Genomic DNA, 19,484 nt, shown 5'->3' with positions numbered 1-19,484 from the left:
TTTATTTGAACTATAAATCTTTTCTAACAATTTTTTTTAACCAGTTCAACACATCCTTGCTGAATACAAGCATTCATTTCTTTCAAAAAAAAAAAAAAAAAAAAAAAAAAAAGAATAAAAATGTACTGACCACAAACTTTTAAATGGTAGTTTATATTGTTACAAAAGGTTTCTGTTTTAAATAAATGCTGTTCTTTTGAACGTTTTATTTATTAAAGAATCTGAAAAAAAAAAAAAAAAAAGTATGACAGGTTCCAACAAAATATTAAGCAGCACAACAGTTTTCAACATTAATAATAAATCAGCATATTAGAATGATTTCTGAAGAATCATATGACACTGAAGACTGGAGTACTGATGCTGAAAATTCAGCTTTGCATCACAGGAATAAATTACATTTTACAATATAGTCACATAGTTACAGTTATTTTACATAGAAATAATATTTCACAATATTACAGTTTTTCGGGATTTTTGATCAAATAAATGCAGCCTTGATGAGCATAAGAATTTTTTTTTTAATTTTACTGATCCCAAACTTTTGAACAGCAGTGTATAAGTACAGATTTTTGGATATATGGTTGCTATATAAAATTCCATCAACATAAAGACATTATTATAGGTAACACTTTAGTATAGGGAATAACTCTCCTTATTAACCAGTTGCTTATTAGCATGCATATTGGCTGTTTATTAGTACTTTTAAAGCACGTCATCTGCATGACCGTATTCTACATCCCTAATCCTATCCAATACCTAAACTTGACAATTAGTTATTAATACCAAATTAGGAGTTTATTTGAGGGAAAAATTAATGGTTTGTTAATAGTGAGAAATGGACCTTAAAATAAAGTTACTTTATTAATATATGTACATATACAAATTTTAGTATGGGGATTTTATATATCTATCTTACTTGTAAATTTATGTACCCAGAGAATGTATGTATGTGAAATGTAATGTAGGACCTATAGGTAACATATGACAGCATCACTCTGTCTGGGATTAGGCATGAGTTGGAACAGGGCCACAGTGAAACTCTGATCTGACTGTGCATGCATCATAGTGGTTCGTTAGTCTTTCATTTATTAGTCATCCTCTGTGAAGATTCTCAAGCTGGCAGAGGAGTTGCACAGATTCCCATAACTGCCTATAAACAGGGTGTTTCGGTGAGGCTGAATATATTTTTTTTCCTTTACAGTAATGCCAAGCCCCCTCCCTTTCTCCCTCTCTCTGTCTTGACCTGTGGGCTCTGATAAGGCTTGGGAAGTCTGTGTTTGCAATTCAGCTTTGGACGTCCACATACCACAGCCAGCACAGGCTCCACTCAGGCGTGCTATCTTAAAGAGTTCATTCACAGAATCCCCTTGCTTATGGAGAGCCCTCCCACTTTCACTACCACCTGCTGCCTTAATGTGCGTACACACACACATATATATATATATATATATATATATATATATATATATATATATATATATATATATTTATATCCGTTCCACTCTAACAGTCTTTACCACACGCTTATGCACGTACACACATGAAAGTGGCGTAATCGCATTCTGAGTCTTTTTCATTTTTACCTAAAGGCCGCTGCCGCCGCACCGGCGTTTGCCTCTCACCCTCACACGCATAAGCGCTCACACACTCCGACACAGCGAATTCAGCCACGCTAGACTTTACTGGCCTTTCTAAATCCCATTGAGTTGAGCTTTAGTCATGTGCAGGCATGTAATGCAACTTTGAATCTGGCTGCATGAGCCAAGCGGCACCTCGCTCTCTGATGTGGACCACCACAGCCTGCGGGGCTTACCTGCATCCTCCCTCGCTCTCTCTCACCATCTCAGCCTCTGATTCCTTTCATCTGCCCTTATCAGCCCCTGTCAGTGCTCAGCCACTGTACCTCCCCTCCTTCCACCTAACAGCAGGAGGTCAGAGAGAGAGATTCAGACACCTCTCTTTGGGACTGCAATTACTTCCAGTCAGGAAATCTTCAAAGACAGAGTGTGTGATTGAGGGGAAGCATGTTCGCAGATTTGCTCCTTGTTTTTTCTGCCATGCTGCATGTGTGGTACAGACACACTGGACTCTGGAGAGAAAAAAAAAAAAAAAGAAAGAAAATAGCATCCCCTGCTTATTACTAGTTTTGTCCTGATTCCAAACACACTGTTTTCCCATTATTCAAATTGACTTTGGACCTGTCGGGAAGAAGTTCATGAAATATTAATGACAAAAGAAAAAAACAGCACAGAGATGTGAGAAATGAACACACAGGAGAGGCAAAATGATTAAATTAAATTGATTTTGGTAATACTCAATGACCACTAATCGCACTCTCTCCGCACATACACACCCACTCGCGCTTCACGCGGCTCCGCAAAGATTTATGGCTGCTTTTCGGTACAGTTTTTATGTATTTTTCAAATTAGCTGACACAGTGGCTATGACTGCGAAGATAAACAAATCCTTTGAGAAATGATGTATTGCTTCAAAATACCAAAGGCCTGGAATCCGAAGTTCAAGAAAACCAATACATGAAGTACTTTTTTATATATATATATATATATAATGCGACACAGTTTTCAGTCTAATACAGTTCTTATTTAAATACATCTCGCAAATATTTGCAGCGTTATCACAATCTACCAAAAGAGAGGAAAAAATGCATTGTCTGAAGACAAAGATTGAAGGAGAGTTGTTGAGACAAAAGAAGTAGAGTAGAAGACAAGACATTAAATGGTACGCAGAGAGAAAGAAAAGGAGGCAGTGACAGATGGTTTGTGAGGCGTAAATGGAAGAAAATTGAGTAGACTACAGCTCCAGCTCTATAATCTCATCCAGTTTCTGACCCAGCATAAACACAGCAGCTATAAACTCCAATTCAGCCTTTTATTGGCAAATCACTGCTTTCCACTCATAACCTGTCCGCCTTTGTCAGATCTCGCGCATCACACATATTAAAGGAACACGTACACACGATCATTATGAGCAGAGGGCTGAACGAATAATCCGGCACGTCCCACGTCATGAGCCGTTCCCAATTTGGGCCCTGTCGTAATCTGTAGACGTGTAATTGAAGACATTCATTGTTGTGCGCGTGGGTGTACGTATATCCGCTCGCACTATTATTTCCAAGCCCTCGTACAGCAGATCAAACAGGTGCGGTGTGGGTTTCATTACTGTAATGCGACCGCAAGTAATTTGCGTGAAAGAGCGACCGGTGCGCATGGCTCCGATTAGCCGGTGAAAATGTGTTTTTGTATACATGCGTCTTGAGTGTGTGTATCTGAAGCGACCTCCCTCGGAGAAGCTCGGTTTGAAGTCAAGGTCGTGGGTCTCTCCCAGGGCCAGCGAGCCTCCCTTGTCCAATTTGTCTTTGTTAGCGGAGCATCGCTGCAGAGTAGCCTAAAAGTACTTCTGAAAGCAGCCCTCCATCTACGTACCTCCATCCCTCTCGCTCTTCCGGCCAATCCCTCGCTCAATGGCTTAATCGATGGTGGGTGGTTGATCAGAGGAGGAGGTATATTGAGATTTATGGGGACGTTTAGACTGCGATGCGGCTGCTGTGTGGACCGGTGCCCAAGCACACCCGAGAGGGGGCTTAAGATGGCGTCATTGATCTCACTCATAATTAGCGCACAGAGGAGCTAGATGCAGAATTCCAGCACGTTGCCCGATGTGAATAATTTAGCGAGCACAGCATGAAGTCATCCTTTGAAGTGCAGCTTTGAAGACCCCCCCCACCCCAGTCTCGAACACCCCGCCGTTTTCAAAGCAACTCCCAAAAAGCAGCTAACTGTGTTCGCAAGGACGCTTTCAGAAAACATTCTATTGACTTGGACACTTTGAGTTCACCTGCACACTTTGACTTGATGTGTGTAAGAACACTTCCTCTCACTCTCACTTAAATGTCTTTGGTGCGGTCCAGTCTTATCTTTAACGCGCACACGTGTGCGCAGAGCAAACATTCTATTGCACATAGTGCTATTTTTGTGGCACACAACTTGCTGCCGACGTCCGTGAATAATCCAGCACGTCCCACGATGTGAGCCGTTCTCAATTAGGGGCCCGACATGATCTGTACATGTGTAATTGAAGACATTTATTGTTGTGCGTGTAGGTGTATCCGCTCGCATTTCCAAACCCTCGTATGGCAGATCAAACAGGTGCGGTGTGGGTTTCATTACTGTAGTGCGAGTTGTGTATTGGAACCAGTTGAGTCGAGTCTCTCCAGTGCATAGTGCTATTTGTGTGGTATACAAGTTGCTCGTGGAGCATTCCAAATCGGACACGTTCTGTGACGGTTCTGATGTAGGCAGCGTAGGTTTTGCGACAAAACTTCTCTCTCTCCTTCTGGGTGGAGGGCTGGTGCTGAGAAGGCAGTAGGAAGTTAGTGGAGTTCACAGTTGACAGGAGACTTGTGGTGGACTCTAATTTGAGCACTCACAGTGGATGACAGCGGTTTGTGGTGGCACATGTTATTTCTGCTCCGTCTACGAATCGCTTGTCTCTCCCTGATGCCCTCCGTCTCCATTCTCTCTCGCTCTTGTCTTGTTTGCTTTCTCTATGGGAACCGAGAGCCAGCAACACCATTAAATTCAGCATGCTGTATGAAATTCTGAGGCCTAGCTTAGCAGGTGTCATGTATCCTCAGCTCTCGGTGCTGGTTCTTGCCATTTAATGTGATTTGTGGGCTTCTGCAAAGAATATGAATGTGAATATAAACTCTAGCTGACAATGGGAGTATAGAATATTTTGTCTTTTTCATTTCTGCATTTTCAAATCGCATATTCCTTATTTCAGGGATTTTATAAATGTCAGGCCAGACATTTTGAGTTTCTTGTGGGGTATTTAAGGATGCCCTGGTTTCTGTGCTAAATGAGCTGTTTTACTATAGCACTGTATCGCATTTATGCAGTATTGACCCGCTCAAATGAAAGGAAAAAACATGCTGAAGCAACGTGCTCAACATTTTACATTTCAAAACTAGTTGTTAAAATTTAATGTTTCTTCCATCATGAAAGCAGGTAGCTATTCAATAGCTTGTAAATTTCCTTATTGACCACAACGGCACTTTTATTGAGATTTCAAAGGCTTGCTGACTCATATCAAAGTGTAATTTTTAAAATATGATAATGTTGCTTAGACTTAACTATTGGGAAGGTATATTTATTAGAGCCTATTAGTGCAGAGTTAGATGTCGACAAACAGACATGCACATTTACCAATTGTGAATGTGCCAATGAGCATGTCGGCGCTGTTGCTTGTCTTCCCTCCTCCAACATTCTGCACTTCACTTTTATAAATCATGGAAGATATTGCTGTCTATGAACGCACGCTTTAGTGATGGTTCCTGCTGACCCTCCTCTCCTAGTGCCCCTTGATCCTAACCAGCGTTAAAAAAGATAAAAAAAAAACTCTTCATACCTTTTATTTTTTATTTTTTTTCCCACTTTTTTCCACTTCCGCTTGATAAAAGACCCCCTGTGTTCTACTTATTGCTAACCAGAGGCTTGATCTTTCCTGTCTTTCCTGTCAGGCGTCAGTCACCGTGTTTCTCAAAAAGTTGACAAGAACTTTCTTAAACTTTGTCTGGAAGATATTTTCAGACGTCCCAGAGCATGTACTTGTCATTGCCTATTGTTTTGTTGTTTACCTATTTCCATATTTTTATCTGGTATACAGTTGAGGTCAAAAGTTTACATACACCTTGCAGAATCTCCTAAATGTTAATTATTTCACCAAAATAAGAGGGATCATACAAAATGCATGTTGTTTTTTATTTAGTACTGACATAAATAAGATATTTCACATAAAAGACATTTACATATAGTCCACAAGAGTAAATAATAGTTGAATTTATAAAAATTAAACTATTCAAAAGTTTACACACACTTGATTCTTAATACAGTGTTGTTACCTGAATGATCCACAGCTGTTTGTTTTTGTTTGTTTGTTTGTTTTTTTTTGTTTAGTGATAGTTTTTTATGAGTCCCTAGTTTTTTCCTGAACAGTTAAACTGCTCGCTGTTCTTCAGAAAAATCCTTCAGGTCCCACAAATTCTTTGTTTTTTCAGCATTTTTGTGTATTTGAATGCTTTCCAACAATGTATGATTTTGAGATCCATCTTTTTACATTGAGGACAACTGAGGGACTCATATGCAACTTTACAGAAGGTTCAAACGCTCACTGATGCTTCAGAAGGAAAAACAATGCATTAAGAGCTAGGGGTGAAAACTTTTTGAATTTGAAGATCAAGGTAAATTTAACATGTTTCTGGGAAACATGCCTGCTGTTCTTCAAATTATTTGGTTTTTCAGCATTTTTGTACATTTTGAACATTTTCCAACAAGATTTTGAGATCCATCTTGTCACACTGAGGACAATTTCATATGCAACTATTAAAGATTTTTTTTTATTATTTTGCTTCTGAAGGGCAGTACTAAATAAAAAAAAAAATGGTATTCAGGCAAAATAAAAAACTATTCTTTAATAGTTGCATATGAAATTGTCCTCAGTGTGACAAGATGGATCTCAAAATCTTGTTGGAAAAGGTTCAAAATGTACAAAAATGCTGAAAAAACAGGCAGGACAAACAAGGGACTCATGAACAACTTTCACAAAAAAAAAAAGAAAAACAGCTGTGGATCATTCAGGTAACAACAGAATTAACAATCAAGCATATGTAAACTTTTGAACAGGGTCAATTTTATAAATTCAATTATTATTTTCTTTTATAGTCTATGTGTAAACATCATTTATGTGAAATATCTTATTCAGGTCAATACAAAATAAAAGATAACATGCATTTTGTATGATCCCTCTTATTTTGGTAAAATAATTAACATTTTGCAGATTCTGCAAGGTGTATGTAAACTTTTGACCTCAACTGTGTGTATACAAATTCAGCCTCTCATAAAATAAAATGTTAAAAAAAGTCTTTGAACAAAACTAGTAATGCTGCTGTCGGAGGAACAAGGTAAGGGCATAAGGAAAACGATGGGGCGGCAGTAGAGTCTGGTGGGGTTTAGTCAATCTGGCATTGCTATTAGTGCACCATTAAAATATGTCCTGAGGGAGAATATTAAAGCACAACATCAACGATCAAATTCAAACCTGGGGCCAGGCGAGCTCATCACACAGCCCAAACCCCACACCCTGTGGCATTTCCACACTGTTTAACATGCATGCACACACAAACATACAGCGAAACTATTAGAAACACTCTGACACGTTTTTCCACCACATGTACTCAACCTTACAGGCACACAAATTCATAATTGCTGTGGCTATAGGATTAAACGGTGCGTATTACCCGGATTGAAAATTGAAGAGGTGCAGTCACAGATAGTAAAACAGGAAATAACTTTAGTCACGATGGGTAATGACTTGTTCACGCACAGTTTGGTGACACAGTCCGTTTTTACAGGTAAATGTTCTCCAAGACCAAGTTTAGATATATCTGAACAGAATCCACAGCGGTTTGTGAAATGATTTTAACAGTATGTGTGAAGATGAGTATTAGTTTTTCATTTGGAGTTAATATGAGGGAACAAAAACAAAAAAAGATATGTTGATGAAGTTTTTATTTTTTTAAAACTAACTGTGATGCACCCAACAGTCATTTCATCATGTGATTCAATTAATCGATTTGCTTAAGTTGCCTGTGCCATATAATCATTCTGGCAGCATGTGTTTGGACTGTTTATCGATTCTGAACCGCTGCCAGATTGCCCCCTTTTCTCACCGCTGAATATATTAGCACTTGAATTATCAGAATTCTACATTACTATATGCCAGACGGTTCTGTGAACCAGTTTGAAACTGGCAACACCCTTTGATAACATTACATTAAGGTGAAAATCATCTGAGAATAAAATATTCAAAAGCAAAAATTAATTAGTGTTTAAGAAATGCTAATACGTAAGATATGAAGCAGTTCTTTTTTCCTATTTGTTCATATCAATTTGTTTATTTCTGCCTAATTTATGTAATTAGAAAGATAAAAATAGTAATTTAATATCCTATCTAGCCAAAGGTATGGATAAAGAGGTAGAATACTGAATGAATTGAACAGAGCTCTTGCGGTGCGTCAGATTTATAGGTTATTATAGCAGTAATGAGATGTTGCATAGATAAACTATCCTCTCATTCACTAAACGGGTATCGCTGATTACATTTTTACGGCTCATTCTTTTTCTTTGATTAGTTTGGTGTGGTCTAATAGTTAAAAATTCAGGCTGATAACTGAAAAGTTGTAGGTTCAATCCCCGCAAAGGGTTTTCCATGAACAATCGCATTTCTGGCCTTGAGTGCAGTTTGCTGAAGGGGGGATAGTCAGGTACACACACACACACACACACACACACAAACCACGATGTCTGTGTTTGTAGCATTTCAGACAGGCTGTCAGTGAATGTTTTGTCTGCGTTGGTCTGTATACATAATAATGCATATATACAGACCAATGCAGACTGACAGGCTGTCTGGAACAGTCCAAACAAAGACAAGCACAGTCATACAAACTGTGAACTTGCTTATCCAATCACCTTAGAGTGCTAAATCTAACTGTTAACCATAGTATATCAAACACATATTACATCATCAGAATCACTGTTATGGATATTCATTAGATCATGCTATTAATTTTTAATTCGCCTCTTCATCTTTCCAAATTCAGCTCTGTAATGATATACTATACAGTTGCTCACCCACACAACCCTCTCTTCCTGTCCTGCAGGCATCCTGTACAAAGGCAACGGTGAGAACGTCTTCATCTCCCAGCAGCCTCCAGTGATCAGCACCATTATGGGTAATGGGCGCAGGCGCAGTATCTCCTGCCCCAGCTGTAACGGCCAAGCTGATGGCAACAAACTGCTGGCTCCAGTGGCCCTCGCCTGTGGATCTGACGGTAGCCTGTTCGTCGGTGACTTCAACTACATCAGACGCATCTTTCCCTCTGGAAATGTTACCAGTGTTATGGAGCTGCGGTAAGCTGGAACAAGAAAAGTGGAAGGATATTAAAAACTGTATAATGTAGCCCTTGCCCTAATGATATGAACATTGCATGTTGTTAGACTGCAATATGTGGCACTCAGCCTAGTGTAAGGCTCATGCGGTCTGAAAAAAACGTGCTGACAGTGACAGAGTTCTCGTCTGTACGGGGTGACTCATTACTGGTGCTCTCGCCCCCTTAAGCCAAGAAGAAATGCATATTCCCATACCTCGCTTTTTTATGATCTACCACAAGCCTTCTATTGAGCTCGTCCAGCCCACATCAAAGGCTGTGTGTGTGCGTCTCTGTGTGCGTGTGTTTATTTACTGGGCTCAGAGAAATAACAGTGTTTATCTCTCAGAGTACTTCTGCCAACTAAACAAAGTTGTTTTTGTTTCTTCAAAGAGATTAATCAGAGATTTTTAATATAGCCGTAAAGCTTATAATTTAAAGAAGCTGTTGATTCAAAGTAGGTTTGTTCTTTTATTGAAATGTAATTGTATTTTGTTGGTTGCAGGGCATTTGTATGCCAGTTTCATTTCAATTTCAGTTGGGATTCAAAAACTTAGATCTTATAATTCGGTTTGCATAGTGTTGCATAGTGTTTTGGCATAACCTCTGAATATTGCACTTTAGTGTTAGTCTCTAAATGTAGGCTTAAATGTAAATATGAGTTTTTGAGTAATCATTGAAAAAGTACACTGGCATTCAAAAGTTTGGGATCAGTAAGATGTGTTCTCTTATGCTCACCAAGGGTCAAAAATACATAAATATTTTAAATATTTTAATATTAATTAAAAATATAATTTATTCCTTTGATGCAAAGCTGAATTTTCATCAGTTGTTACTCCAGTCTTCAGTGTCACATATCATTCTGATATTATTAGATTTATTAATTTTAGCAATTTAACACATCCTTGGTGAATAAGAGTCTTAATTTCTTTCAGAAAAAAGAAAGGGTAAATATTAACGGACCACAAACTTTTAAATGGTGTTTTATATTGTTACTAAAGATTTTTTATTTTAAATAAATGCTGTTGTTTTTAACGTTTTATTTATTAAAGAATCTTGGAGGGAAAATTAATCAATAAATATTAAGCAGCAGGACTGTTATTAAAATGGATAATAAATCATTATTAGAATGCTTTATGAAGGATCATGTGACTCTAAAGACAAGAGTAATGATTCTGAAAATTCAGCTTTACATCATAGGAATAAATTACATTTTTTAAATATGTTCACTTAGGAAACAGCTCTTTTACATTGAAATAATGTTCCATAATTACTGTTTCTGTATTTTTGATTAAATAAATGAAGGCTTGAAGAGCATAAGAAACTTCCTTGAAAAAACATTAAAAATCTTACTGATCCCAAACCTTTGACAGTGTACATTTAAGTCTCCACTCACTTTCATCAGATGGAAAAGAGCATAAAACGCATTCAGGTTTGGAGTGACATAAGAGTTAGTAAATGATGACAGATTTTCCCTTTAACAGGAAAATATCTCCAAAAAGCAGCTGAATGTTCCGTGTGTAATAGAAAACATAGTTTTGATTGTTCAGTAAAAAGGAAATAGTGGTTTAATTTCACCATATAGAGTGCAGCATGCTGATATTGATTTAATATTTGAAACTATCTGAAATATTCAAAGTATATTCCCTCCTGACTGTGATCCCAGTGCATCTATAATCTAAACACCATGAAGCGCAGAGCTGATACATTACAAGCATGAGGTGAACACATGTGCCCTTTTCTTTCAAACCTCAAGACCTGTCATTTCCTTTCCTTAGATCTAGAGTGGGCTCACACATCCAGAGAGAAAGAGACGCATAGATATTCTTTCAAAGTGCTCTCAGGGTTCCTCTATATGAAATCAGAGCCGTGTCTCGGGTCTTTTATAGACTCTCGCTGAAATGATCATAAATTCTTCCCTCACACTCGGCGGGGCCTAGAGGGCCCTCCATGTCACTCTCCACTCTCCTGCAGCACCTCATTTAGCCATTGCGGTGATACATGACCGCTACCTCTTATCTCCTCTCTTTCCTTATCTCTTATTCCTTTCTCTTTCGGCCTAAATCGTCTGTCTCGTCCTTTTAGCCGCCTCTCGTTTTCCATCTCGTGTTTTCCCTGCCTGTGTCTTTCTGTCATTGACACTTACTGTATTTTTAACCTTATCTTATCATCTTCCGTTCCTTCCATCTGCCCCAACCTGATACTCGCGCAAAAATCTCTCATATGTGCGCTCACACGAGGTCGCTAAAAATGGCCCAGCACTTAACAGGTTTCGGTATCATCTTTGTGTGTCTGCTGCTCCTGTAAATTAAATTCCCTCATTAAAGCAGTAAAACACATGGATGAAGCAAATGAAATGGTGGTCCTCTGTGTGACATATTCACAGCGTGGCTTCCGTGCGGCTAAAGGCAATGTTTAAGGAATTGCTTTTTATTGTCTGGGACACAATCAATTTGCTATTATGGGCCAGTTAACCTCAGCATGTGCTGTGAGCTCATACTGCTCTTCAGTTCCCGGGTGGAATATTCACACATCCAACTCTGTTTAAGAAACAAGACAAAGTGCAGTTAACAGGCGCGTCTTGCTGCATTATTTCCTGTCTATGTGTGAGAAGGAGAGATTAATATATGCACACCTGTTTTTTTCTCTCTCTTGACAAGATTTATGTGCTTCTGCTGTTTCACACTCTCTCCTTTTTCTTATCTCTGCTCTTTTCTTATGCTACCCTAAGAAATAAAGATTTCAGACATAGGTAAGCCATTCCTACTCTCTCAGACACACAGCCCCTTTTAATCTGTTGCAGGTCATTTTTTATACAAGTGTTTGTCTCCTTATAAGTGTTGCTGCATGCCATCAGAAGTGATGTAAATGTGTGTCATCTGCCTCAGACGTTTATGGAGTACCAGTGACATTTTGTGATATTTCTTAAAGCTTGATTTTCTTGGTATTAAACCACATATTTAATTTGCTTTAAAGCTCATTGCAGAAATCTCTAATACAATCAAGCCCAAAAATCTAAGACCACTCCAATTACAAATTACATTATCAGCATAATTTTCAGGCCAAGTTCTGTCATGAAACTCTAAAAGGCGCAGGATGATGGGTCGTGTTGGATATGCTTTACCCAGAGCAGTTCGTAGCGAGCTTTCAGAGTTCCTCTGAAACCCTCTACCTCCCCAGCTCCACCTGTATAGATCTGCTATGGGTTATCATGATAGAAATAAGGATTTTTTTCGTCCAGCTGCATGATTTCCAAATGTATGTGTATAATTTTAAAAGTTTCCAAAACCATCCTGTGTGCACAATGGAAGGAAATCTGATCTTTTATACAAATAGATGGAAATAGAATCATTGACTTTATTGCCATGATTAAATTGCATTTTATATCCAAGATTTTCAATGTGGTCTTAGACTTTTGGACTTCACTGTATATTTAGGATTTCTTCAGATGTTTTTGTTGACTGTGCAGGAATGGAGTAGATCCCTTGGAAACACTACTGTACAGGTTATGACAACAGATCTGAATTCCTGACAAAATCGTTAGAATAATTCAACATAATGGCTATCGTTTTTCTTCAAACACAGTCTTAGTATGTCAGTGGTTTATAAATCAACATCACAAATCCCATGGGGAAGTTCCCATGTCTTCCCAACACAATAAGAAATTCCTTTCAGCTTTTTTTGTCTGGCTCTGTGAAATCTCTTTCTCCACTTTTATGGATATACGGGTAGCTTAGCTAAGGCATTTATGAAAAACTCAAGTAAAATATTTTCTTTTAATGTGGCACAGCGCGTATACCAGAAAGACAAAAGATACCCCGAGTAGCTTAAAAAGGACGAGTTTGTTTTTTCAATTTCGTCTACGCTTTGATTCTGTGGCCAGATCGGTCAGAAAAGATTTAAGTAAAATACACAGACGTCCATTTTAGATGACACTGGTGTAGACCTGCTTTCTCAGGAAGGATTCAGGATATAAACTTCTCCTGACAGGTCTACAGTACTTAAGTTAACGGCTCCAAATGTCTCCTCCCTGGACAAGCAGGAGTTCCTGATAAACACTGCAAATAGGCCCTCATCATCCCACACATGTTTGAATAGTTCCAGTTGAGGGGCTATGTACAGAGCACTGAAGATGTTGATATCCTACATTAAGTTCTGTTTGAAACCTCTGTAGGGTTTAATCGCAGACGTATGGAGCTCATGAATGGAAATAAATGCGAGTAATTTGAAGTGGGCGAGCCAAAGCCATTAGAGCCTGTTGAATAAATTTGCAACCAGGGATAAATTTAGGAATCCCATGGACATCCTAGCCATTCCTCTCCGTCTCCGACCAAATCATTTAGAATGGAATTAGAGGCCAACTTCGCTATATGGTTACACCGTGTGTGGGCAAAATAGTTCAGTTTAAGTAATTAAATAGGCGTATTTTTAGACGCATCAATTTTTTCCCCAACATTTCTCAATGCTTCTGAGAAACAAAAACGACCCATTAAGCATTAATGACTCTGAATTAATAAGTGCTAAGAGTTATTAATTCTTAACCACTGTTGCTGGCTGCTGAACATTATAAGCCACCTAATGGCCAGCCTTCGTCTTCCTCTTGTCCCAGACGTCTCGGCCCATCTGTATGTGTCATCAAGGCGCGCCCATACACCCTAATGCTCCACAGAGCCTCATAAACTTAGGAGATTATTGACCCCAAACCTCAGTGTCCTTAAACCAAGCCAACTCTAAGCCGCTTTGCTCCCAGAACTCACATTTGTTTCCATTTGGCACAGCAAATTGTTTTATGCTATATTAGTTTTAGCTCGTTTGATCTTTATTTACTCCAAGTGCGATGTGGCGTCCGTGCCACATAGCAACAGGAACTAACATCATCCTGAAACCTTCTTATCTCATTTTGGAGTCGGTGGAAGCATGCTGATTCAAATTATGAACAGTGTAGTTTGAACATGTGAACGCTTTACAGATCTACTTTATATTGCTTTTCATTTCTTTTCTGTAAACACACTTAAGCTCTGTTCCAAAACGTAATGAGCTTCTTTGCTGCCTTCTAAACACCACTAAAAATAGGTACCTTAGGAGACCCTCACATAAGGAGCATGCCTACGATTCCTTAAAATCCTACATCCGTAGGCAGATCCTTAAGTCTTGGTGACCCCGGACCACAAAACCAGTCATAAGGGTCAGTTTTTTGAATTTAAGATTTGTATATTATCTGCTGAATATAAAATTGAATCATATAAAGCTGAATAAATAAGCTTTCTATTGGTGCATGGTTTGATTTGACAATATTTGCCTGAGATACAACTATTTGAAAATCTGGAACCTGAGGTTGAAAAAAAAAATAAATATTGAGAAAATTGTCCAAGCAATGCAAGCTACTAATCAAAAATGAAGATTTGATATATTTACAGTAGGAAATTTACAAACTATCTTTATGGAACATGATCTTTAGTTAATGTCCTCATGATTTTTGGCCCATTTTGACCCATACAATGTATTGTTGGCTATTTCTACAAATATACCTGCGCTACTTACGACTGGTTTTGTGGATTTAAGATCAGTAACAGAAACCTTGTTTTAAATGTATAAATAAAAGTTAGCAGATTGTTACTGCACAAAGCAGATGCATCTGTATGTAGTAAAAATGGCCTGCCCGACAGCCAGCCCTCTTGCAAGGTGCTATTCTTAGACCGTAGTCGCTTCTAATTGAAACACTGCAACGAGTTGTTGATTTTTTTTCAACAGCTACATGTCTTCATGTTGCTCGCTGGCTTTTTCCTCTGTCGTAGGGGTGCGGGTGGGAAGTGTAAATGATTGAAAGGATGTGACAGTTTGGTGGGCATCATTATGGTTGTGTCAGACGATAGTGATTTCCAGTCATAACGCATTATGTTCACTCTGACAGAGTGCTCAACTCCTTTCCCCTCTAACCGTCCGGGCCAAATAAGTACATTCACCTCAGCAATAAAACACAATAGCCCGTACTCTGTGATGGAGTTTCTATACATCTGTAGGCCTTCAACTTAGAACTTAAAATTTTGCACTATGACTCATAGAAACCAAGACAGTCATAAGAAACCAAGTTTTTCATTCTACAATCTTGCACAGACTTAAATCTGTTCAGTTATTCATTGCTTCCCCCATTCATTTGTTATTGTATCTGTTTGTTTATAAATCATGACTGTTTTTTGTACTAGCACACTATACTGCTCTTCTTGTAATTGTGGAATTTCTACCTTTGTCCCATTAGCAACAATCCCGCACATAGATACTACCTAGCAACAGACCCGATGACAGGTCAGCTGTATGTTTCGGACACCAACTCACGACGGATCTTCAGGCCTAAAGCCCTGACGGGAACCAAAGAGCTGCTGCAGAACGCAGAGGTTGTGGCAGGGACTGGAGAGCAGTGTCTACCATTTGACGAGGCTCGATGTGGGGATGGAGGCAAGGCCACAGAGGCGCTACTGCTGGGACCCAAAGGTAAAGAGACTGAACATCCAAAATCAATATGGACTAGTGCTGTAAATCGATTAAAAAAAAATGATCTAATGAATCACATTTTGCTGAAATTAATCACGATTAATCCCACCTAACCTAACGTTGAAGTTTTTATATTGCAGTAATTTCACATTCAATCACAAAATTAATGTAGAAACAACAAAGGCAGTATATTTTTAATGTTATTTTTTTATGACTGAAGTTGAGTCATATTACTGATGCGTTTTTTTAGACTATAAAAACACTTTAAAAAAATAACAACTTCTAAATTAAGTAAACTTTACATTTTCACATAAACCCATTATTTACCTGTGCCCTTCAAGTAGGAAATATACAGAAATTGAATGAAGTTATAAAACACTAAATACTAAATTAAATATAGATAAATCCTTAAAGGTACAAAAGTAATTGATTTCCTCTTTTTTCTTTTGTTCTTTAATTAAAAAACATTACTGCATTATTTGCTTATTTGACTGCTATTACTTTAAGAGCTGCCACTTCTAAACATGACATGGATCTGAGACGCATACGCACAATTTAATTCGCGGTTTAATATGAATTGATAAAGGCTACAGTGCGCGCCGCCTTATTAGTGCTTGCAATTGAAGCGTGCGTGCTACAAACACGGTATAACAGCTGATAGAATATGTAAATTCGTTATTATTGACATGGCCTGACAAGATCTCATCTGACCACAGTTCACTGTCGTTCTATTGATGCTCCCTCGTCACCTGCACCTTTCCCGTGCTCATTTGACTAGCGCCTGGCGCTGAAGTAAATTTGGAGTGCGCATCTGAAAAGTTTCCCATTTGATGTGGTCGTAAAGACGTTCTGCGACTAAATAAACACTTCTTGTCAAGATAAGCAGTTGTGAATGGGGTGGCCAACCCTAGGCCCGCCCCTGCATTAACTGCATTAAATATTTGAACACTGTTAAACTGGGAAAATTAATTGCTTGCGTTAACACGCTAATTTTGACAGCACTTTGACAGGACCCTAGCTGAGGACTACACACTTCTGTTTGTTCTCACACACACAAATAGCATAAAACATTTTTGCTATTAAAGTAATATTCGTTTAGATAAACATATCAACACAGCAACAGCCAAGTGGTTCACACAGACGCATACGTTTCTGTGAGAGAACTAGTGAAGCCTGTGATCCTCACTGGATCAGAGCGCCAGAGGGTTCAGCTCCTTTCCTTTTGGTTTTAGCTTTGACTAGATTAAAAAAACTGCTTCCTGAATATTACTTGCACTCAACATCACTCTTAGCTCAGGAATAATTCACCACCCAAAAGCACATTGTGAATAATTCACACAGTGCCGCGTCTTCAGTGACCTGGAAACCACAGGGGCAAGCGTGACATGTGTACCAGTCGTGTTTCGCCTGTTTGCAGGTGCAGTGTGTGTGTGTCTATGTGCAGCTGTCACATCTGCCCCAACCCACCCTATCTCTCTGTCTACACAGGCATTGCTGTGGATAAGAACGGGTTCATCTACTTTGTGGATGGTACCATGATCAGGAAAGTAGACCGGAATGGCATCATCTCAACCTTGCTGGGGTCTAATGACCTCACATCTGCTCGTCCTCTGACCTGTGATACCAGCATGCATATCGGACAGGTAAACAGTCATACTCGCTTGCTCTAGGTCACTGTTTAATGCACTTAAATCCTAAATATTAATTTGCTGCCACAACAGCTTCAACGCTGTTAACCTGAATGTAGTATGATTTATAGAGTTGAATTCAGGTCAGTTATGCCACTGGGCTAAAACTAAATATTAGAGGGGGGAAAGGCCAAACTTCGATTTGTTTCAGAATGCAATCTGTGATTCTCAGTACAAAGATTCGGCATTTCAAACCTGCTCCTCCGGCTTTATCAGTAAAGTGGTGTTAGGATGAGTGGCCTTGTTTCAAAGATAAAAGCAAAGGCTGGAAGCAATTGAAAATGTTGCCTCATTTGAACTGGTAGGCAGAATTGTTTTTCATGTTGTCCCTAATAGAGTTTTTTAGATGAGATTTGTCAGATTAATTATTAAAAATGCAATATTATACTTTTTATAATTTAATATTATTATGTATTTGTTTTATGATCATTATTAAACACTTTTATTATCAGTGGAGCTCTGAAAGTAATGGTTAACTATTTAAAAGACCACAACACAGAGTTTTAGAGCTTCAAACTGAATTAGTTTGTTTTTCCAGCCAACCGCTTATAGTAGACTAGGCACTGTGACCTCAAGACATACTTTAAGGCCCAAATCAGAAACAAAAAGACTGAGCTCAGCCCTCTGTGGTAGCCTCCACCCAAATGAAATCCAGAGAAACTTCCTTGAAGAGCTGGAGCTCCCCCCTCTGGCTGCTCTCCCTCTGGTGCTAAACGCATCTAATCACCCGAGCTCAGTGAGCCTGAGGAAAGTATATTGTCCGTTAGAATTTCTAGGCACAAAGAAAGAAATAGTACAAAATAAAACATGATTAAGATAATAAACACTCACAAGAGATGAAGATTGCAGTCAAACCAGTAGGCCAATAAAAGCTATTTAATTATACATTGACTTGTTTGCTTCATGGGAGCCATGTTGAGACTTGAGGATTTATACAAGTACCCCACTATTATAGAGCATCTTCTGGAACAAATTAATCATGGTTGACTGCAAATAGAGCATGTCTGCAAACATATACGTGATGCTACATTAATGTTGTTGGTTCTCAAAGGTAAATGGCATATTAGCCAATGCAATAAGAAATTATGTTCTCTGGAAACACATCTCTGAAGAGGGTCTTTTGCTTGAAAAGGGCTGATATGCAGCGTTTAGTAAACTTTCTCATCCACGTTCTTAGGCAGAATCCAACCTTCTCACTATTTTTGTTTTCTGGTCTCCCCCACCAACCCCATTTGTCACTGTCTAAGTGATGGAGGTTGGGGACGAGACATAAGGCTGTTGTCTAACATACCCTTGGGTCCAGGCTCAGTGAAGCTCAATGAGGTATAGATAGACCCAGACAGTTGGTGTCAGCCTCACAATTACCTAAACGCTTGCTGTTGCGAGTCATCGATGTGCATCATTAAGGATATATACAGCCTAACCTACACAACTGTCACCTACCTCAGTAAAGCCAACGGGGACAGCAGAAAATAACTCAAGTGCTCTTCAAGGAAATCTTGGGTTCACTCTGGGTTTTAAAATGTTCAGTCTAAGTCAAGTTCGTCCCCAGAGCATCTAAAAGTACTCTGTCTGCTTCTAAGGCTACCAAGTTGGCCTTCTGCATATCAGGTGGTGACCTGAGAGTTGATGAAACATTTTAGGTGGCATGTTGTGGCGCACCCAAGTAAAATCCGTTTGCCCTGAGTAAAATCTGGTCTTGAGTTCATGCATTATGCAGAAGGTGGAATCACAGACGGGCCGTGGCTGAGCAGAGAAAGCTTTTATCCACAGTAGCTGCTGTAGTTCAGAACCATTACGCTTTAATGTGGTGCTCTTCAAAGACACTTAACCTGCCTGTGTGGCCAGGGTGCAGGTTCAGAGCAGGAAGTGAAAGAGCAGGATGAGAAGAACTGAAAACACCTGGTTGAGGAATCTCCCAGCCGTATAAGTTGATTTCATTGAGAATAAGTCTCAATGAATCCATTCAAAGCTTTAGGAGCAGTCTGACAATTATACTGTCAGCATATCTTTGCAAGAGGGAGTTATAGATTATGCAGTTGCATAACATTCCCCCACTGGCACTTGGCAGCGTTATTGAAGTTGCAGAGACTGTGAAGTGTTTGAGAAATATTGAAACCGGATAATTCAGTCAGTCAAGACAATGCATGATCAAGGGAAGAATTCTTACACTTTCTCAGTATAAACTACATCTGCGAGAAAGTGTGCGCCAGTGAAAGATTTTATTTTCATTAATAGACGGCCAGACAAGATTGTTCATCCAAACCATCTTTAAAAGCCTAGTTGAGGCCAGTCCTCCA

General features: G+C 38.9%; 1 protein-coding gene across 17 annotated transcripts in view; it reads left to right on the top strand.

The window, feature by feature from the left end:
* Window positions 1-19,484, top strand: part of LOC127152700 (teneurin-3) — a 589,677-nt gene that overhangs the window by 556,931 nt on the left and 13,262 nt on the right. For 13 of the 17 annotated variants that reach the window (XM_051093627.1, XM_051093698.1, XM_051093924.1 and 10 more), the window contains 4 exons: window positions 8,741-8,990; window positions 11,739-11,759; window positions 15,264-15,496; window positions 16,985-17,139. In XM_051093627.1, the coding sequence (XP_050949584.1) occupies window positions 8,741-8,990; window positions 11,739-11,759; window positions 15,264-15,496; window positions 16,985-17,139 (659 nt within the window). The remainder of the gene's footprint in view (window positions 1-8,740; window positions 8,991-11,738; window positions 11,760-15,263; window positions 15,497-16,984; window positions 17,140-19,484) is intronic. The other 4 variants (XM_051093856.1, XM_051094293.1, XM_051094066.1 and 1 more) reach the window with 1 other exon arrangement.

Source organism: Labeo rohita, chromosome 1 (genome assembly GCF_022985175.1).
Source record: "Labeo rohita strain BAU-BD-2019 chromosome 1, IGBB_LRoh.1.0, whole genome shotgun sequence".
In the NCBI taxonomy this organism is placed as follows: Eukaryota; Metazoa; Chordata; class Actinopteri; order Cypriniformes; family Cyprinidae; genus Labeo; species Labeo rohita.
The sequence above is the reverse complement of the archived record's forward strand: the minus strand, read 5'-3'. Positions and strand labels throughout refer to the sequence as shown.